This window comes from Dipodomys spectabilis, unplaced genomic scaffold (assembly GCF_019054845.1).
Source record: "Dipodomys spectabilis isolate Male_0828 unplaced genomic scaffold, ASM1905484v1 ptg000091l, whole genome shotgun sequence".
Lineage (NCBI taxonomy): Eukaryota > Metazoa > Chordata > Mammalia > Rodentia > Heteromyidae > Dipodomys > Dipodomys spectabilis.
Window position 1 is genome coordinate 1469749 of NW_024870768.1, and position 22678 is coordinate 1492426.

The 22678-nt window shown below is 41.1% G+C and overlaps 1 protein-coding gene across 1 annotated transcript in view; it reads left to right on the top strand.

The window, feature by feature from the left end:
- Fam120c (family with sequence similarity 120C) overlaps positions 1–22678 on the top strand; it is a 121911-nt gene that overhangs the window by 33360 nt on the left and 65873 nt on the right. The window contains exons 2-4 of the mRNA XM_042684853.1: positions 6121–6367; positions 8168–8250; positions 16588–16716. Of these exons, the coding sequence (XP_042540787.1) occupies positions 6121–6367; positions 8168–8250; positions 16588–16716 (459 nt within the window). The remainder of the gene's footprint in view (positions 1–6120; positions 6368–8167; positions 8251–16587; positions 16717–22678) is intronic.

Genomic DNA, 22678 nt, shown 5'->3' on the forward strand with positions numbered 1-22678 from the left:
ACTAATCATCAGAGTGGTACAAATGAAAAAACCACTATGAGCTATCACTTTACACTCTTTGGTATAGGTACTATTCTATTAAATGAACACAGAAAATAAGTCTTGTTAAAGATGTGGAAAAATTGGAACACTTGTTCACTGTTGGTGGAATTGTAATTGATGTGATGATAGTGTGGAGATTCCTCAACAATTAAAAATATAGCTGCCTTGATCTAATGGTCCTACTTCTGGACATATATCTACAAAAATATTGGCACAGAGGGTAGTGGTCCACAACTATTACCTCAGCTACCCAGGAGGTAGTGATCTGAAGGATTGGATTTGAGGCCAACCCAGATATAAAGCTAGTGAGATCCCTATCTCAGTCAATAGTTGGATTTGGTACCTCATCCCTGTTTTCCTAGGACACTTATATAAGGAGGATCATGGTCCAGGCTGGTTTGGGTACAAACATGTGGCCATACTCTCCAAAATGACTGAAGCAAAAAGTCTAGAGGCTTGGCTGAAGTGGTAGAGTATTTTCTTAGTTAGCACAAGGCCCTGAGTGGAACTTCAGTACTGCCAATATTGAAAAGACAAGAAAGTCAGGAACCAGTGATTAAGCCTGAGATCTGTGGATCTTAGTTCAAAGCCAACCCAGGCAAAAAACTTTATTTCCAACTGTAAACTCTTTATTTCCAACTAATGACCAAACAGCTGGAAATGGAGTTGTGGCTCAACTGGTAGAGCATCAGCCTTGAATGTAAAAGCTTAAGGGTAAGCGCTAGACTCACTTCAAACCCTCGTACACACACACACATACACACACACACACATACACAAACAAATGATTGAAAGCACTTTCTTAAATACTCACACATAAATATTTATAGTAGTAGTATTCACGATAGTGAAGAGATGGAAGCAGCCCAATTTTCTATTAATAGATGGATGGATGAATAAGTAAAATATGGTATGTGCTTAAATTATAATATTATTCAGCCATGAAAAGGAAAGAAAATCCTATAACATTATACAGGATAATCATTTAGGACAATGCATGTAGTAAAATAAGCCAGTCAGTAGGACAAATACTATATGATTCAGTTGATAGGAGATGAGCTGGGAATGTAGCTTAGTGGCAGAGTGCTTGCCTAGCATGCATGAAGCCCTAGGTTCGATTCCTCAGTACCATATAAACAGAAAAAGCCAGATGTGGTGCTGTGGCTCAAGTGGTAGAGTGCTAGTCTTGAGCAAAAGAAATGAGTTCAGGGCTGGGAAGGTGGCTCAGTGGTAGAGCGCTTGCCTTGCATGCCTGAGGCCCTGGGTTCGATTCCTCAGCACCACATAAGCAAAAAGAAAAAAACCGGAAGTGGCGCTGTGGCTCAAGTGGTAGAGCACTAACCTTGAGCTGAAGAGCTGAGGGACAGCTCCCAAGCCCAGAGTTCAAACCCCACGACCGGACCCCCCCCCCCAAAAAAAAGAAGAAATGAGTTCAAACTCCAGGACTGGCAAATAAAAAAAATAGATATGAGATATGCAAAGTAATCAAATGCATAAAAACAAAATAAAATGGTGGTTACCAGAGGCTGCTGAGGAGAAAAGGGCTGTGGTTCAATTAATAGCTTGAACTTTGCAAAATGATAAAGTTCTAGAAATGTGATTATTATTGGCATGGCTGAGTTGTGTACTTTATTATATTGTTGTTATTGTTATTGTTGTTATTATTTGTCAGTCATGGAGCTTGAACTCTCGGCCTGGGCATTGTCCCTGACCCCTTCAGCTCAAGGAGAGTGCTCTACCACTTGAGCCAGAGCTTCACTTCCGGTTTTCTGGTAGTTAATTGGAGATCAGAGTTTCACAGACTTTCTCCTGCTTGGTTGGCTTTGACCCATGATCCTCATATCTCAGCCTCCTGAGTACCTAGGATTACAGGCATGAGCCACTGGCACCCAGCTTGAATTATGTACTTTAAAATCGTAACTTTTGTGCATTTTTACCACAATAAAAATATACAAAAAGGAAGGACAAGGTAAATGAAACAAAAATATCAACATTGATAATATTTGAAACTGGATAATGTTGTCTTGGAGGTTTAAGTTACAGTCTATGTATGATTGTTTTTCCCATAATGAAACCCACTCCTGTGAGCTACTCAAGAGGTTGAACTTTAAGGATTGAGATTTGAAGTTAGCCTAGTCAAGAAAGTCCATGAGACATATCTCCAATTAACCACTGAAATGCCAGAAGTAGAGATGTGGTTCAAGTGGTAGAGCACCAGCCTTGAGTAAAGAGCTAAGAGTTAGGGTTCAAGCCCTGAGTTGAAGCCCCAGTGCTGGAACAAAAACAGTTAAAAAACAAAAACAAAGCCAGGTGCTTGTGGCTCACATCTGTAATCCTAGCTACTCAAGAGGCTGAGATCTGAGGATCATGGTTCAAAGCCAGCCCAGGTAAGAAAGTCTGTGAGACTCTTATCTCCAGTTAACCACCAGAAAACTGGAAGTGAAGCTCTGGCTCAAGTAGTAGAGTACTCAACTTGGGCTGAAGAGCTGAGGGACAGTGCCCAGGCCCAGAGTTCAAGCCCCCTGGCTGACAACCCCCCCCAAAAAAAATCAAATAAAATGTTAAATAGAACATTATAGAAGTAAATATTCTGGGAAGTCTGATGAAATTTTATGCCATCCTGCCTCAAATTCAGTATGGATCCAGGATTCAGTGGAGATCCCTTCCTCCTGTGCCTATATATGCTGCACACACTGTCACCTAGTGGCTGTCTTGATGGTTAAACTCAGTAGTATTACAGTTTGTGATTAGGTAACTTTTATTTTACAATAATGGCCCCCCTTGCACAAAGGTAGTGATACTGGTGCTTCAGATATATTGAAGGGAATCAGTAACATGCTTTGTTATGTCAACTCAGTAAGGAAAGAAAAAGCCTCATGCTGAGCTTGCTAAAATCTCATGGGGGAAATGAATGTTATGCATGAAGATTTCTTCTATGGTATATAAAAGCAGGGGAGAAAGAGTGATAAGAAGATGCATCTGATCAGGGGATATTGTATGCATATATGGACAGATTAAAATGAAACTCCTTTGTACAACTAGTTCATGTTAATACAAATGTGGATTAGAAAAAGAGATTGTGATGGGGGCTGGGAAGGTGGCTCAGTGGTAGAGTGCTTGCCTTGCATGCCTGAGGCCCTAGGTTTGATTCCTCAGCACCACATAAGAAAAAAGAAGAAATGCTGGAAGTGGCGCTGTGGCTCAAGTGGTAGAGTACTAGCCTTGAGCTGAAGAGCTGAGGGACAGCACCCAGGCCCAGAGTTCAGGCCACACAACTGGACCCCCTCCCCCCCAAAAAAAGAAAGAAAAAGAAAAAGAGATTGTGAGATAAGCACTGGTGGCTCACACCAATAATCCTTCGTACTGAGGAGGCTGAGATTTGAGGATCACAGTTTGAGGCCAGCCTCAACAAACAAATCCCAGAGTCTTAATTAACCTACAAAAAACTGGAAGTGAAAGTGTTTGTCAAACAATAGAACGCCAGCCTTGAGAAAATAAAGCTAAGGGGGAGTGTGAGGCCTTGAATTCAAGCTCTTGCACTAGCACAAAAACAAGGAAAAAAAAACTGTGTTGAAGGAAAAATTAGTTTCAGTGGTTTTGCCATTGCATCTTCATTGTCCTAAGTTACCATCACAATGAGTGGTAAGTTCTTAGTTAAGATGGGAAAGGCAAGCCAGAGTTCCAGTGGCTCATGCCTATAGTTCTAGCTACTCAGGATGATGAGATTTTAGAATTGTTGTGTGAGGCCAGCCTGAGCAGGAAAGTCCAGGAGACTTTTTTTTTTTTTTTTTTGGGTCCAGTCATGGGGCTTGAACTCTGGGCCTGGGCGCTGTCCCTCAGCTCTTCAGCTCAAGGCTAGCACTCTACCACTCAAGCCACAGCGCCACTTCCGGCTTTTTTCTTTTTGCTTATGTGGTGCTGAGGAATCGAACCCAGGACCTCCGGCTTGCAAGGCAAGCACTCTACCACTGAGCCACCTTCCCAGCCCCAGGAGACTTTTTTTTGGTTGGTCGTGGGGCTTGATTTCTGGGCCTGGACACTGGACACTGTCCCTCAGCTCTTCAGCTCAAGGCTAGTTCTCTACCACTTGAGCCACAGCACCACTTCTGGTTTCCTGGTGGTGGAGATATGAGTCTCACAGCCTTTCCTGCCTGGGCTGGCTTTGAACTGTGGTCCTCAGATCTCAGCCTCCTGAATAGCTAGGATTTTAGGTGTGAGCCACCAACGCCTGGCTCCATGAGACTTTTATCTCCAGTTAGCTAACAAAAAGCTAGAAGTGGAGCTGTGGCTCAAGTGGTATATTGCCAGCCTTAAGTAAGAAACCAAAGAGACTGTACCCAGGTTGTGAGTTCAGCCCAGTACAATATTTTAAAAAGGCATAAGTTTGTTTGTGTTTGTGTGTGTAGGAAAGTAGCATAGTCTATATAGTTTGGCATTTCAAGTATTAACTGGAGGTCTTGAACATATTCCAACAAATGAGGAAGAACTATTGTAATAATAGCTTATGAAGTTATTGCAAGGTTAGTGGGCATGCAGTGGGTTTTGAACAGTGCCTGATAACTTAATTGATAAGTAATATTACTTTGCTACTTGAGATGTAGATAGTTTACAATATACTCAAACATTTTGTACTGACTTCCCTACAATCAACTGGAGAGATGGTAGTGCCTCTCTTTTCCTAAAGCGGCTGTTTATTTTTTGTGCTGACTATGGGACTTGGAGTCAAGGCCTGGGTACTATGCTTAGCCTTTATTTTTTATTTTTATTTTTCGTCTGTCGTGGGGCTTGAACTCTAGGCCTGGGCACTGTCCCTCAGCTCCTCAGCTTAATGCTAGTACTCTACCACTTGAGCCACAGCGCCACTTCTGGCCTTTTCTGTTTATGTAGTGCTGAGGAATTGAACCCAGGGCCTCATGCATGCAAGGCAAGCGCTCTACCACTGAGCCACCTTCCCAGCCCCTGTCCTTAGCTTTTTTTTTTTTTTTTTTTTTTTTTTGTCGGTCATGGGGCTTGAACTCTGGGCCTGGGCGCTGTCCCTCAGCTCTTCAGCTCAAGGCGAGCGCTCTACCACTTGAGCTACAGCGCCACTTCCGGTTTTCTGGTGGTTTATTGGAGATAAGAGTCTCAAGGTCTCTCCTGCCCGGGCTGGCTTTGAACCGCGATCCTCAGATCTCAGCCTCCTGAGTAGCTAGGATTACAGGTGTGAGCCACCAGCGCCCGGCTGTCCTTAGCTTTTTTGTTCAAGGCTGGCAACTCTATCCCTTGGGCCACAACTGCACTTCCATATTTTTGGTAGTTAATAGGAGGTAAGAGTCCCTTGGATCCATCCTGTCTTGGATGGCTTTGAGCTTCACATCTCAGCCTCTTTAGTAGCTAGGATTACAAGCATAAACTATCAAAACCAAGGCTGTTTGGTTCTTTTTTTTTTTTTTTTGCCAATCATGGGGCCTGAACTCTGGGCCTGGGCACTATCCCTCAGCTCTTCAGTTCAATGCTCTACCACTTGAGCCACAGCACCACTTCTGGCTTTTTCTGCATATGTGGTGCTGAGGGCCTCAGGTGTGCAAGGCAAGCACTCTACCACTGAGCCACCTTCCCAGCCCTGTTTGGTTCTTTTTAAGAGTGTTTTCTTAAGCTACATATAATCACGTGCATGCATGTGTACGTGTGTGTGTGTGTGTGTGTGTGTGTATGTGTGTGTGTGTGTGTGTGTGTGTGTGTGTGTGTGTGTGTGTGAGAGAGAGTTGGGTCTTGAACTCAGGGCCTGGGCACTGTCCCTGAGTTTTTGTGCTTAAGACTAGTGCTCTACCAGTTAAGCCACAGCTCCATTTCTGGCTTTTTGCTAGTTAAATGGAGATAAGAGTCTTTTGGACTTTCCTACCTGGGCTGTCTTTGAACCACTGTCCTCAGATCTCAGCCTCCTGAGTAACTAGGAATATAGGTGTGAGCCACCAGTGCCTGGTTAGCTTCATGTAATCTTAAATTTCACCAAATTTTACATTGAGTTACTAAGCTTTCTGATTTCTGACAAAGCCAATCAGTTTCTGTAACCTGATACATTCTTTTTTTCTTTCCTAGGTCTTTCAGAGCCTTGAAGACCACCATTTGGAAGTGGTGGCTTTTTTTCGGGACAATGGCTTTCATGGCCTTCTTGCTCATGACTCCGAGTATGCTCTCTACAATATTCCCTTTTACTACAGTTCTCATGCTTTGAAGCTGAGCTGGAATGGAAAGAACCTCACTACCAACCAGTTCCTGATGCAAGAGGTAGCCAAGCAGCTGGGTCTGAAGCGGATGAATTTCCCCATTTTTGCAGCACTGCTAGGTAGGTAGTTTTCCCCTGTATTGGTTTTTTTTTTTTTTTTTGGGTCCGGTCGTGGGGCCTGAACTCTGGGCCTGGGCGCTGTCCCTCAGCTCTTCAGCTCAAGGCTAGAGCTCTACCACTTGAGCTACAGCGCCACTTCCGGCTTTTTTCTTTTTGCTTATGTGGTCCTGAGGAATTGAACCCAGGGCCTTATGCATGCAAGGCAAGCGCTCTACCACTGAGCCACCTTCCCAGCCCTTCTCCTGTATTGTTAAGATATGAGAGCTAAAGACAGTTAACTTGTCTTGGATTTATCTTTTTTTTCTTTTTGGTTGGTTGTGAGGCTTGAGCTCAGGGCCTGGGCACTTTTCCCTGAGCTCTTTTTTTTTGGTCGGTCATGGGGCTTGAACTCTGGGCCTGGGCACTGTCCCTCAGCTCTTCAGCTCAAGGCGAGCGCTCTACCACTTGAGCTACAGCGCCACTTCCGGTTTTCTGGTGGTTTATTGGAGATAGGAGTCTCACCGTCTCTCCTGCCCGGGCTGGCTTTGAACTGCAATCCTCAGATCTCAGCCTCCTGAGTAGCTAGGATTACAGGCGTGAGCCACCAGCTCCCGGCTTCCCTGAGCTCTTTTGCTCAAGGTGGTTAGTTGGAGATAAGAGTCTCACAGACTTTCCTATCGGGGGTGGTTTCAAACCATGATCCTTAGATCCCAGCCTCCTGAGTAGCTAGGATGACAGGCGTGAGCCACCAGCAACTGGCTTTAATTTAGCTTTTGAGAGACCTCATGTGAAACATGGTACATCAGGCACTTGGGCTTCTTAATAGAGTGTCCTAAAAATCAGCATATCTTTTTAAATTAAATTTAATTATTTTCCATAACATCATTTCTTTCTCTCTCTTTTTTTTTTTTTTTTGCCAGTCCTGGGGCTTGAACTCAGAGCCTGGTTGCTCTTTTGCTCAAGGCTAGTAGTGTTCTACCACTTTTTTTTTTGTTCTACCACTTTAAACCACAGTTCCACTTCAGTTTTTGAGTGGTTAATTGGAGATAAGAGTCCCATAGGGACTTTTTTTTTTTGCCCAAGCTGGCTTCAAATCATGATCCTTAGATCTCAGCCTCCAGGGTTGCTAGGATTATAGGCGTGAGTCACTGGTGCTAGGCTAGAGGTGTTTTAAGAAAACATTTGTACCAGGAAATGGAAACAAGAGGTTTTTTATTTTTGCTTTTGTTTTTGTTTTCTTCTTGTCTTATTTCTTTATCTGTCTTTGGGAGAGTAAAGAGAGGCACAGAAATGGAGGGACAAAGGTGAACAAATGTAGCAGTGGCACTCACTAGACACCATGTTGAAAATGAACTATATGGCTTGTGGGTGGGTTGGGAGGGAAAAACTGGGAGAGAATGGGACATTGTCCAAAAAGAAATGTTACCAGCTGAGCGCCGATGGCTTATACTTGTAATCCTAGCTACTCAATAGGCTGAGATCTATGGATCTTGGTTTGAAGCCAGCTCGGGAAGGAAAGGCTGAGAGACTCTTATCTCAAATGAACCATGAGAAAACTGGAAGTGACACTGTGGCTTAAAGTGGTAAGAGTGCTAGCCTTGAGCAAAAAAGCTCAGGGACAGTACCCAGGCCCTGAGTTCAGGCCCCACAACCAACCAGCCAACCAATAAATAAATAGTCACAATTTTTTAAAAAAAGAAGAAATGTACTCTACCTGACTTATGTAACTGTGACCCCTTTGTACATCATCTTTATAATAACAGTAACAATTTTTTAAAGAAAATATTTGTGTATTTAATGAATGACAAATGTACTTTATAGGTAACCACATTCTCCCAGATGAGGACTTGGCTGCCTTTCACTGGAGCTTGTTGGGACCAGAACATCCTCTTGCATCACTGAAGGTAATGTGTACCATTTTCTACTTGTACAGATTAAGAGATAACAGGATTTTTGCTTTTGTTTTTGGCCAATCCTGGGCTTGAAATAAGGGCTCCTGAGCTTTCTGGGTCAAGGTTAGTGCTCTCAAAACATGCTTCTAGCTTTTTGGTTGTTAACTGGGAATGAGAATCTCAATCTTTCTTGTGTGAGGTGGCTTTGAACCCTGATCCTCACATCTCAACATCCTGAATAGCTAGCATTATAAGGTTGAGCTACTATATGTGGTGACAACAGTTTTGAATGGAGTTTGGTGGAGTAATTATCTTTCATTCCATTTAAAATATTTAGCATATGACTCCAGGAAATGGAAACAAGGCTTTTTTTTTTCTTTTTTGCTGTTTTTTTTCTCTTCTTTTTGTTCTGTTTGTTCATCTTTGGGAGGAGAGTAAGGGGAGGCACAGAGATGGAGGGACAAAGAATGAACAAATGCAGAAGTGGTACTTACTGGACACTATGTTGAAGTGAACTCTACAAATTGTGGGTGGGGATGGGTGGGAGTGCAAGGAAGGGGTGACATTGTCCAAAAAGAAATGTATTGACTTGTGCAAGCATAACCACTCTATGCATCACTTTTATAATAACTATTTAAAATTTTTAAAAATACATTACATAAAAATTGAGTTATTGAAATACTCTTTATATCTTAGGATTCACACAAACTTTACTAAATGCCACAATAATGGGCTATAAAGGACAAAAGCAGAAAATTTACAAAAGAAGAGGGGCTGGGGAGGTGGCTCAGTGGTAGAGCGCTTGCCTTGAGCTGAAGAGCTGAGGGACAGCGCCCAGGCCCAGAGTTCAGGACCCATGACCGGACCCCAAAAAAAAAAAAAAAAGAAAGAAAGAAAATTTACAAAAGAAGAGATGCAGTGATTGATAGATAATACGACTTAGCTATCAGTCATGTAAGTTCAATGAGCACTTTGTTACTTTTTTTTTTTTTTTTTTTTTTTTGGTCATGGGGCTTGAGCTCTGGGCCTGTGTGCTGTCCCTGCGCTCTTCAGTTCAAGGCTATAGCTCTACCACTTGAGCCACAGCACTACTTCTGGTTTTCTGGTGGTTAATTGGAGACAAGAGTTTCATGGACTTTCCTGCCCAGGTTGGCTTTGAACCATGATCCTCATATCTCAGCCTCCAGAGTAGCTAGGATTACAGGCGTGAGCCACCGGCTCCTGGCCATCTTGTTACTTTTTGTTAACAGTTTAGGAAATATTGAAGTATAGCCTCCTGTACTTCTGGTGGCAGTGTCAGTTGGGGATTACACTAAATTTCTGTTTGTAGCTGAGCACTGAGGGCTCACACCTATAATCCTAGCTACTCAGGAGGCTGAGATTTGAGGATCTCGGTTCAAAGCCAGCTAAGGCAGAAAGTCCTCGAGAGACTGTTATCTCCAACTAGCCACTCAAAAAGTGGAAGTGGTAGCCAGGCGCAGGTGGTGGCTCTCGCCTGTAAGCCTAGTTATTCAGGAGGCTGAGATCTGAGGATCACAGCTAAAAGCCAGCCCGGCAGGAAAGTCCGTGAGACTCTTATCTCCAATAAACCTCCAGCAATCCATAAGTGGTGCTGTGGCTAAAGTGGTAGAGGGCTCGCCTTGAGCAGAAGAGCACAGGGACAGCGCCTAGGACCAGAATTCAAGCCCCATGACCCCCCCCCCCCAAAAAAAAAAAAGTGGAAGCGGTGCTGTGGCTTAAGTGGTAGAGTGCTAGCTTTGCACACAAAGAGGATCAAGGACAGCACCCAGGCACTTAGTTCAAGCCCCACAACTGACAAAAAAATATTTTATTTGTTCCTTCTTTATCCTAAACAGTCATTTTATACTTTCTCTTTCCTCCAGCCTTTAATACTATCAGCTCATTTGTTTACCCACAGCATGTGATATCTTTTACTGTTTCACTGAGAAAATGGAAATCATGATACAAATCTTCCATAAACTCCCACCCTCTCTTTTCACCTGTGTATAATTTGTTTGTCCTTGAATGTGCCCCCTACCTTCATGTTCCTTAAGCCAAATCTAATTGTATTAGATCCTATCTAGTCTTGCCAATATAAGGGTAAAATTAATTCAACAATTCTCCCCCTCCTTCTTCTGCATCATTCATTGGTTCTTTCCTATAGTGGATGTATAACCATGATCCATCTTTTATTGTGATTGTGTACTGCTCTTGGGGCTTGAATTGCTGGGCCTAGGTACTGTTCTTTATTGCTCTACCACTTGAGCCACAGCTCATCTTTTGGGTTTTTTTTTGTGGTTAATTGGAGATGAGAGTCTCACAGACATTTTTGTCTATACTGACAAAACTTGATCCTCAGATCTCAGCTTTCTGAGTAGCTAGGATTACAGATGTTAGCCACCAGAGCCTGGCTGCTGCTGCTTCCTTCTTCTTTCTTTCTTCTTTCTTTCTTCTCCTTCTCCTTCTCCTTCTGTTGTGAGGCTTGAACTCTAGGCCTGGGCACTGTCCTTGAGCTCTTCAGTTCAAGATGAACACTCTACCACTTGAGCCACAGCACCACTTCCAGTTTTCTGGTGGTTAAGAGTCTCAAAGACTTTTCTGCCCAGGCTAGCTTTGAACAGTGATCCTCAGATCTCAGCCTTCAGAGTAGCTAGGATTACAGGCGTGAGACACTTGCACCCAGCTCTTTTTTTTTTTCTTAATAATGGAGGTTAATTAGACATATTTTGAAAGGAAAGTTAATGCTGTTTATAACAGACTTAATGTGAGCTATGCGAATGAGAGATGTAAGTCCAAATGATCCCAAGAATTTTATCCTAAAAAACTGGAATTATAAAATTGTCATTAAGGAAAATGAGGGAAGATAAGGAAGGAACAGCTTTAAAGGAAAATCAGTTTCCATTTGGAAATATTACTGTAAAATATATGTTTGATATATAAACGAATATGTTTAGTAAACAAATATTAAAATCTGGAGTGTAAAAGAGAGGGCAGACAGATAAAATCTTAGAGATCACCAATTGGCAAATGTTCATAAAGTCATGATCCCAGGTGCAATCAATCATGTGTGCAATTAGAACAGAAGGGAACTAGGGTGAACTCTGAACACCCCATTGTTGGAAGATAAGAGAATAACAAAAGAGATTTACAAAACAGCGATTAGTGAGGTATGAAGGAAAACAAGAGTGTGCTGTTGTAAAGCCAAGTGAAGAATGAGCAGCTGTGTCAAATACTGCCAAATAGTCAAGTAAGAAATCTTATCACTGGGCTTGCCAACTTAGATGTTTTGGTGACCTTCTTGAAAGCAATTTTAGCATATCAGATTGAAGAAAGAACAAGGAACAGAAAACAGAAAATAGTAAAGACAAGTATAGACAACTCGCTCTAGAGGACTTTGGTATGAGAAGAAATGTAGAACAGTAAATAGATTGGAACTAAAATCAAGAGGAATTTGATTTTTGTTTTTGTTTTTTTCCAGTCCTGTGGCTTGAACTCAGGGCCTGGGCTCTGTCCCTGAGCTCTTTGGCTCAATGCTAGCATTCTACCACTTTGGAGCCACTGCTCCACTTCCAGTTTTCCAGTGGTTCATTGGAGATTAAAGTCTCACAGACTTTCTTGCATGGCCTGGCTTTAAATTGCAGTCCTCAGATCTGAGCCTCCTGAGTAGCTAGGATTAGAGGCATGAGCCACCAGCGCCCGGAAACAGTAGGATTTTTCTTCTTATGCTCTATGCTAGTATTGTAGCTTGAAATAAGGGCTTCAGTCTCTTGCTTTGATTTTTTTTTGGGGGGGTCCGTTTGTGGGGCCTGAACTCTGGGCCTGGGCGCTGTCCCTCAGCTCTTCAGCTCAAGGCTAGTGCTCTACCACTTGAGCCATAGCGCCACTTCCGGCTTTTTTCTTATGTGGTGCTGAGGAATCGAACTCAGGGCCTCAGGCATGCAAGGCAAGCGCTCTACCACTGAGCCACCTTGCCAGCCCTTGCTTTGATTTTTTTCACTTAAGCTGGTACTCTACCACTTGAGCCACAGCTCTTCCTTCTTTTTGGTGGTTAATTCGAGATATAAAATTCTCAGACTTTTCTGTCCATGCTGGTTTCAAACCTTGACTTTTAGATCTCACCCTTTTGAGTTGCTAGGATTATAGGCATGAGCCACTAGCATCTGGCTTTTTCTTTTTTCTTTTTTTGGTACTGGGGCTTAAAGTCAGGGCCTTGTGTTCTTGCTTGTCTTTTTTGCTCAAAACTGGCACACATTTCCTGGGCAATTCTGATTTTTTTCTTTATGATAGACCGTGCTCAGTTGAACATGGCAATATATACTTGGGAGTCTGAGGCATCAGGACCTAGAGTTTGAGGCCTACCTGGAATATATGGCCAGACCTCGTCTTGAAGAAAAAAGAAAAACTACCCCCCAAAAGATATTTATAACTACTTTTATTTTCAATACTGCTGTTCTAATCAAGCCATCATTATGTCTTGTCTGGATTATTATTATAGTTTATTGTTGGCCTTCTTACACTCTACCCTACCTTATCTATTCTCACACCCTCATCTGTTCTCAGATGGTTATGATGATGTAACATCAGAGTGAATCTTTAAAATAAAACTAAACATAAAACCCTGGGGCAAACACTTGAAGATCCAGGAATATGCTGTGTCATTCTTATGAATACTCCCAACAGCTCAGGAAATAATAACTGACAAATAGGATTGCATCAAATTAAAAAGATTCAGTACAGCAAGGGAACTATGATCAGCTCCAAGAGACAGCTTGCAGAATGGGAGAAAAATCTTTATCAGCTACCCAGAGGATTTGTACAGGGGATTAATATCCAGATTATATTCAGGAACATCTGTGATTAATATCCAGGATTAATATCCAGGAACATCCATGAGACTCTTATCTCCAGTTAACCACCAGAAAACCAGAAGTGGCGCTGTAGCTCAAATGGTAGAGTGAGTGCCTTGAGCTGAAGATTCAGGGACAGTGCCCAGGCCCAGAGTTCAAGCCCCATGACTGACTAAAAAAAAAAGCTCAGGGACAGTGGCCCGAGTTCAAGCCCCAGGATAATCACCAAAAAAAAAAAAAGAAGAGTTTACTCTAAAACTGCAATTTAAAATTACCATTTGGGAGATAACTGTTCATATATATATATATATATATATATATATATATTATTGTATGCTAAATAACTGTGTTGTGTTCTATTTTAGTGTTTTAGGAAAATGGAGACTAAAATGTGTTCTTCAGCATATGTGTTTTATCTTCCTTTTTTGGCATAATATGTATATGTGCATATTTTTTAAAGATTAGAAATGGGACCGTTTGGGAAAAGGAACAGGACCAAGAGGAGTGGGAGAGAGGAATAGAAGGTATATAGAGGTAATGATCAAAGTACATTATATGTGTATATAAAAATTTCATAGTTGAAGCCGGGCGCCAGTGGCTCACGCCTGTAATCCTAGCTACTCAATAGCCTGAAATCTGAGGATCACAGTTCAAAGCCAGCCCAGGCAGGAAAGTTCATGAGACTCTTTATATCCAATAAACCACCAAAAAACTGGAAGTGGTATTCAAGTGGTAGAGCACTTGCCTTGAGCTGAAGAGCTGAGGGACAGTGCCCAAGCCCACAGTTCAAGCTCCATGACCGACCAAAAAAAAAAAAAAAAGAGTGCTTGCCTTGAATTCATGAAGCCCTGGGTTCGATTCCTCAGTACCACGTGAACAGAAAAAACCAGAAGTGGTGCTGTGGCTCAAGTGGTAAAGTGCCATCCTTGAGCAAAAGAAGCTCAGGGACACTGCCCAGGCCCTGAGTTCAAGTCCCAGGACTGGCAAAAAAAAATCCTCTAGTGAATCGATGCACTGTGCTCATGAACTGATACATTGAACTGAAACCCCTTTGTACAACTACTTAAGGATAATAGAAAATTAAACTAAATAAAAATAAAACAATATCCTTTAGTGATCAGTTTGAGAAATGGGGGAAGGAGGATAGGGATAAGAGAGAGCGATGGAGAGGGTAAGCCTGGTTAAGGTATACTGTATGGATGCAACTAATTGATACTAAAAAATGTTGGGGGGGGTTAGGAATATGGCTTAGCTGTCGAGTGCTTTCCTAGCATGCACAGAACCTTGGGCTTGATTCCTCAGTACTGCCAAACAGAAAAAGCCAGAAATGGCACTGTGGCTCAAGTGGTAGAGCACTAGCCTTGAGCAAAAAGAAGCTCAGGGACAATGCTCAGGCCCTGAGTTCAAGCCCAGGACTACAAAAAAATGTTGGGGGGCGGGGAGGAAACCAAAATAAACCCAAAATCCTTTAGTGACTATCACTTACCCAATCCTTACTATGGTTTATACTATATAGTTTATACGCTATCCTTACTATCGTGACCTTCTATACTCTGATGTACTCATGACCTCCTATATGTTTGGTCATGTATTTCTTTTATTCCACTAATAGTGAAAAGATTTTTGTACTTAACCATTCCTTCCACTTGGATATTTTTTTCTTCTTTCATAACCATTTCCCCATTCCTAGAGATCTTGTCAAATGTAGGCCTTTCCTGATGATCCTATTTAAAACAATATATGCACATGTGCATGTGTTGTACTTGCCTAGATATGTATATTTATATTCCCTAATCCCTTCTATACTACATTTTCTCCATAACATTTATCTGCATCTAGCCCACTTTACATTTACTTATTCATTTTGTTTGTTTGCTTCCTCTCATTTCATCCCAACATGCCTACACTAGAATTTAATCTTCTGTGAAGGCATTGCTGTGTCTCTGGTGGCTGGAACAGTGCCTGGCACATAGTGTAAAGTAAAAGAATGAATGGGATAGCATGTGAGAAAATCAATTTTTACCACAAGATTTTTATAAAAGGTACACCCTAAGCCAGGTGCTGGTGGCCCACGTCTATAATCCTAGCTACTCAGGAGTTTATCAGTTCAAAGCCAGTCTGGCCAGTAAAGTCTGTGAGACTCTGACCTCAAATGAAATGAAGCTATGCCTCAAGTGGTAGAACAGAAGAGCTCAGAGACAGTGTCCAGGACTTGAGTTCAAGCCCCAGGACCAGCACCAAAAAAAGTATACCCTTTACCTTGGTAATTTGGAAGTTTATAATTAATTGCAGAGTGAACAACAAATACCCATATTTCTTTGTAGCACCATTTTTTTCTTTTGAAAGTGCTTAAGCTCTAGGCACCGGTTGCTCAAGCCTGTAATCCTAGCTAATCAGGAGGCTGAGATCTGAGGATCAGAATTCAAAGCTATCCCATGCAGAAAACTCTATTAGTAATTCCAGTTAAACCAGTTAACTGGATTAACTACCAAAAAAGCTGGAAGAGGAGCTGTGGGATCAAGTGATAGAGTGCTAGTCTTGAGCAAAAAAGCTCAGGGACAGCACCCAGGCCCTGAATTCAAGCTCTAGTATTCACACACACACACACACACACACACATTCAAACATCACAAAACTGGTGAGGTACTACAATAATATAATCATATATAATACCATCATATAGGTCTAACAACAGTTGTGAAGATTTTGCCAGATTTGCTGGGATTTGTTGTCATTGCTGAAGTAATTCAATGCCAATGCCAAACATCAAGTTATTTCACTCCTATACTCTGTTGTGTACATCTCTTTAACACCCATTATCTTCTTATATATACATTCTAACAAAATGAATGTGAATTTCTTGTTATCATGAGCCTTAAATCTACTGTTTGCAGATTTTCCTGATGTTTTTCAAAAAGACTTCTTTGTTCTTCAAATTTGAACCCACATATCACATTACTTTTTTATTTTTTGGTCATTGGGATTGAACTCAGGGCCCGAGCACTGTCTCTCAGCCCTCAAGGCTAATGCTCTACCACTCAGAGCCACAGTTCCATTTCCAGTTTTCTGGTGGGTAACTGGAGATAAGAGTTTCACAGATTTTTCCTGCCTAGGCTGGCTTTGAACTGTGATCCTCAGATCTCAGCCTCACCAGGATTACAGGTGTGAGCTACTAGAGCCTAGCTTACACAACATTACTTTTAACAGCAAAAAACATCGGAAGCAGCTGAAATCTCTCATGGCCATCAATTAACTAATAATGGCAATGTCATTAAACAGTAGTTACCTCTGTAGGAGGATTATGGATATAATTTCAATGTCTTTTTACTTTTAAATTCTTCCCAAGTGTTTTGTACTAACAATTAAGGGGGAAAAACTATTTATAAAAATAGTTTATCTTTCCATGGATTTACTGAATTTGAATTTTGTATTGCAGCCCAATTCACTCTTTTTTAGTGATCATCCATCTTCAATGTTAGTGTCCTTTACTTGCCTTTTCTAGGTCCGAGCTCATCAGCTGGTTCTCCCACCCTGTGATGTGGTAATCAAGGCTGTTTCTGAGTATGTTAGTTCCATCAAAGACCCCTCAAACTTGGATGTTGTTGGGAAGGATGTTTTCAAGCAATCTCAGGTAAGGTAGCCTTCTCCTTCCCAAGATTTCTTACATTCTCCAGCAGCAGTGGCAGATGACCTGTTCTTTGCTGTGTCCCCCAGCTTCTTTTCCTATCTGCTTGCCTCTCTATGTTTACAGAATGAAGCCCTAAAATTTTCTTACAAGGTTATGACTAGGCCTGAGTTGAAAGGGTTATTTCTTTACCTACTGATGATAAAAGTAATACAAGTTCATTTGGAAAATAAACACGCTACTTTAAAAACCTCCTTACTTTGCCTGGCACTGGTGGCTCATACATACAATCCTAACTACTCAGGAGGCTGAGATCAGAGGATTGTGGTTCAAAGCCAGCCCAAGCAGGTAAGTCCTGTGAGACTCTTATCTTCAAGTAACCACTCAAAAACTGGAAGTGGTGCTGTGGCTCACAGTGGTAGAGAGCTAGCCTTGAGCAAAAGAGCTCAGGGACAGCACCCAGGCCCTGAATTCAAGTCCTACAACAACAACAAAATCTTCTTACCTAGAAATAACTTGTTAAAGTTAATACTCTGATGTGTCCTCATTTGTGTGTGTGTGTGTGTGTGTGTGTGTGTGTATGTGTGCACGCATGTGCGTGCACATACAGAGTCTGACACATGCTAGGCTATATTCCCAGCCAATTTTAACATAAAAGTGGTATTACTTATCAGGCAATAAAATAAGTAATATAAAATAGTTTTTTTTTGTTGTTGTTGTTGTTGGTCGTGGGGCTTGAACTCTGGGCTTGGGCGCTGTCCCTGTGCTCTTCAGCTCAAGGTGAGCGCTCTACCGCTTGAGCCACAGCGCCACTTAGTAATATAAAATATTACTTAAAGCCAGTCCATGTTAAATAAGAATAAAAGATTCACTTTTAAGCATGGAAGAAAGGGAATCAACTGAGATTTTATGTTACAAAATGAAACTAAAAGTCATGATAGCAAGTTAGTTTTTGTGTATGTGTGCCAGTCCTGGGGCTTGAACTCAGGGCCTGAGCTTTGTGCTCAAGGCCAGTGCTCTGCCACATAAGCCCCAACTTTTTGGTGGCTAATTGGAGTTGAGTCTCATGGACTTTAATGCCTGGGCTGGCTTCAAACCTCAGTCCTCAGACCTTAGCCTCCTAAGTTGTTAGGATTACAGGCATGTGTCACCAGCACCTGGCCTAGTTTTATTTTTAAATTAGCATACAAACTGACTTGTATATGTGACCACAGTTGGATTACTTTTTAATATAGTTAAAGATTTATGTAATTACCATCACAATGAGGATACTGAACAATTGTGCAGTCCCCCCAAACTCTCACATTTTCCCTTTGTGATAACATCAAAACCAATCCTTGTGCTGCCCACTGGTCACATTTGCTGTCATTGTATTTATGTCTTCTACAGAATAGCACATATGTGGAATTGTACTGCTTGTAATCTTTTAAGAATGACTACTTTCATTTAACATAATGCTTTTGAGATTCCTTGAAGTTGTTGGATATTAATGATTCATTCCTTCTTGTTGCTGAGTAATGTTCATTGTACATGGATATACTATAGTTTGTTTATTCCTCCCTGAAATGATATTTAGATAAATTATGATTGTTGTGGTTACAAACAGAGCTGCTATAAACATTATGTGAAGGCTTTTCTATGAACACAGTTTTTCATTTCCCTAGTGTAAATATGTAGGTTTGGGATTTCTGAGTCATACAGTAAAGCATATGTTGTTCATTTGGTTTTTCTATGTTTTTGTCAGTCATGGGGCCTGAAATCTGGGCCTGGGCGCCGCCCCTCAGCTTGAAGAGGCAAGTGCTCTACCACTTGAGCCACAGCGCCAATTCTGGCTTTTTCTGCTTATGTATGTGGTGCTGAGGAATTGAACCCAGGGCCACATGCATGCAAGGCAAGTACTCTACCACTGAACCACCTTCCCAGTCCTTATTTGTTTTTCTAATGCCAGTATTGAGGCTTAAACTCCAGGCCTCATGTTGGTATTCTACTACTTGAGCCACACTTCTGCTTCTGACTTTTTGTTGGTGAAATGGAGATAAGAATCTCTCAGGAAGGGGCTGGGAAGGTGGCTTAGTGGTAGAGCGCTTGCCTTGCATGCTTGAGGCCCTAGGTTCGATTCCTCAGCACCACATAAGCAAAAAAAAAGAAAAAAAAGAGAATCTCTTAGGTTTATTTCCCCAGGCCAGCTATGAACTGCGATCCTTTCTTGAATAGCTAGGATTACAGGTGTGAGTCACTAACCTATCATACTTTTAATTTGCATTTTATAAATAACTAATGATGAAGATTTTATTTTTGTGCTTCCTTGTCATCTATATACATTCATTGGTAAATGGTTTTTTTAAGAACAGTGTTTTGCACATTTAAAAACTATTCATTTGCTTATTGTTGAGCTTTAAGATGTCTTTGTATATTCTGTATATGAGTCCTTTATCAGGCATCTGGTTTCTCACAGTACTTGGTTCCTCTTTTAATTCGTTTAACAGAACAGTTTGCATAGGAATATTTCAATTTTTTAGCAGTTATTATCTTTTCTGAAACCTTTGGTTTCATGTCTAGGGATTCTTTGCATAATCACAGGCATGATAATTTTCTATGTTTTTTAATATTGGGAAGAACTCAGGGCCTTGCCTGTGCTAGGAAGTTACTCTACCACTGAGCTATGTTCCCAGTCTCTTTTTCTTTTTTTGGAAATAAGGTCTGCTTGTGTAGTGCTAGGATTATAGGCATGCATTACTATGCCTGGCTCTTCCTGTGCTTCTTTTTAGGTGATACATTTTACATTTATATCTTCAGTTTATTTCTGTATAGTGTGAAGAGGCTTTTGTTTTTGGATTTGCATGTCGATATCCACTTGTCTAAATACAATTTATTGAAATAGACAGGATTACCTTTTCTCCCTTGCCTTTGCACTTTTGTCAGAAATCAGTTGGTTATATTTATATGAGCATATTTCTGGGCTGTCTTCAGTTGATGGATATGTCAATTTTTTTCACTTTCTCAATTACACTAGCTTTATAGTAAATTTTAAAATTGAGTAGTGATTCCTCCAATTTTATTCTTTTTCAGTATTATTTTGTCTTTTTAGGTTCTTTTGCCTTCTCATATAAATTTTAGAATAATATTGTCTCTATCTACAAAAAAGAAATCCTGCTGGGATTTTGATTGGAATTTTGTTATATATCTAGATGAATTCGGTGAGTATTTGAATCCATGAATATGATACACCTCTCTTATTCAGGCATGCTTTGATTTTTTTTTCATTAGCTATAGTTTTTAGCATATAAGCCCTGTACATTCTTTTTATTTATTTTTACTTTTATTGCCTTTTTTTTCTTGTGGTACTGGGTATGAAACTTAAGGCCTGGTGCATGTTAGGTAAGTGCTCTACCACTGAGTTAATTCCTTAGTACACGATATTTAGAATGTAGTATTTCATATTTGAGTCGTGTATAATAAAGAATGTTTTTTATTTTAATTTCTAATTATACACTGTTAATATATAGAATTATGATTTTGGTGTGTTGTCCTTGTAACTTGTGACCTTTGTAAATAATTTATTAGTTCTAGACTTGGGATTTTTTTTGTGTAGATGATCATATTGTCTGTGAATAAGGACAGTTCTAATTTCTTTTTTTGTAATATACATAGCTTGTTTAGTATTTCAAAATGATGCAGAACAGGAATGTAGAGAGTAGATATCCTTGTCTTATGCATGATCTTAAGAGGAAAGCATACAGTAATCATTAGCTATAGATTTTGTAGATGTATCTTAACAGGTTGAGGATGGTTCTCTTCTGTTTTAGTTTGCTAAGATGACTCACATTATCATTACTATAATGAATGTACAGTATGTTTTTCCAAATGCATTTTATCATGTATTGATAAGGTAGCAATATTTTCTTCCTTTGTGGTAGTTCTAGGTGTCGCACTCAGGGTATTTTGTTTGCTTGGTAGCTGCTATGACTTAAGTCTCTAGCTCTTTTTGTTTTAGTTATATTTTAGATAGGGCCTCAGGCTTTTTGCTTGGGCTCTCTTTGGACTATACTCCTCCTATCTATCTACCCCTGCTGAGTAGTTGGCATTGAAACTGTGTCTAACTTGTTTCTTGAGATTCATATCTCACTAACTTTTTGACCAGGGTAGCCTTAGGATTGCTCAGGCAATCCTCCCAATCCCCACCTCCCAACTAGCTGGGATTACAAGTGTGAGTCACTGTGCCTGACCCTTTCTTCTCCTTTGATCCATTAATATTTCCTTCCTTTTTTCTTCCCTCCCTCCATTCCTTCCTTCCTTCTTTCCTTTTTTTCTTTTTTTGTTGGTTGTGGAGCTTGAATTCTGGGCCTGTCCTTGAGCTCTTCAGTTCAAGGCAAGCACTCTACCACTTGAGCTACAGCACCACTTCTGGTTTTTTGGTGGTTAATTGGAGATAAGAGTCTCCCAGACTTTCATTCCCGAGGCTGGCTTTGAATAATGATCCTCAGATCACAGCGTCCTGAGGAGCTAGGATTATAGGCATGAGCCACAGGCGTTCAGCTCCATTAATATTTTTTTTTTTTTTTTTTTTTTGTCGGTCGTGGGGCTTGAACTCTGGGCCTGAGCGCTGTCCCTCAGCTCTTCAGCTCAAGGCGAGCGCTCTACCACTTGAGCTACAGCGCCACTTCCGGTTTTTCTGGTGGTTTTATTGGAGATAGGAGTCTCACGGTCTTTCCTGCCCGGGCTGGCTTTGAACCGCGATCCTCAGATCTCAGCCTCCTGAGTAGCTAGGATTACAGGCGTGAGCCACCAGCGCCCGGCTCCATTAATATTTTTTAATGAGGGGCTGGGAATGTGGCGCAGTTGTAGAGTGCTTCCTAGCATGCACGAAGCCCTGGGTTCGATTACTCAGCACAACATAAACAGAAAAAGCTGAAAGTAGCGTTGTGGCTCAAGGGGTAGAGTGCTAGCTTTGAGCAAAAGAAGCTCAGGGACAGTGCCCAGGCCTTGAGTTCAAGCCCAGAAGGACTGGCAAAAAAAGAAAAAAAATAATATTTTAAATGATTTTTAAAATACTAAAACTATCCTTGTATTCCCATGACATAATTCTGTTGTATTATTCCCTTTATGTATTGTTTTGAACTATTAGTACTTCATTGAGTATTTTTACATGTAATTTCATGGAGTATGTAGGTCTGTATTTTCTAGTTGTTCTATCTTGGTCTGTTTTGGCTAGGCAGTGTAGATTAATAAAATGAGTTGGCAAGTGTTCCTTCCTCTTTTTTTGCCAGTCCTGGGGCCTGAACTCGGGACCTGGGCACTGTCCCTGAGCTTCTTTTACTCAAGGCTAGCATTCTACCACTTCCAGCTTTTTCTGTTTATGTGGTACTAAGGAATCAAACCCAGGGATTTATGCATGCTAGGCAAGCACTCTACCACTAAGCCACATTCCCAGCCCCCTTCTTCTTATTTTTGAGAAGAGTGTGTAGATTTCATTTTTTTATTTTTTGGATCCTGTAGTGGGGCCTGAACTCTGGGCCTGGGCGCTGTTCCTCAGCTCTTCAGCTCAAGGCTAGCGCTCTACCACTTGAGCCACAGCCACTTCCAGCTTTTTTCTTTTTGCTTATGTGGTGCTGAGGAATTGAACCCAGGGCCTCATGTATGCAAGGCAAGCGCTCTACCACTGAGCCACCTTCCCAGCCCCAGATTTCATTATTTGATTGGTAGAATTTGCCAATGATAGACATATTTGAAATGATTGTTTAGAATTTGGTGAACTTTTAAAGTTTTTTAGTTATTTATATTTTAAAGATGATTTCTCCCAGTTTTTTCCCTCCTGACCCTCCCTCCCCCACATGTTGTGTAGTTCATTTTCAACATAGTGTCTAGTGAGTATCACTGCTACACTTGTTTATACTTTGTCCTACCATTTCTGTGTTCTCCCTTACCATCCCCAAAACAGATAAACTTATATACAAGACCAAAGATACCG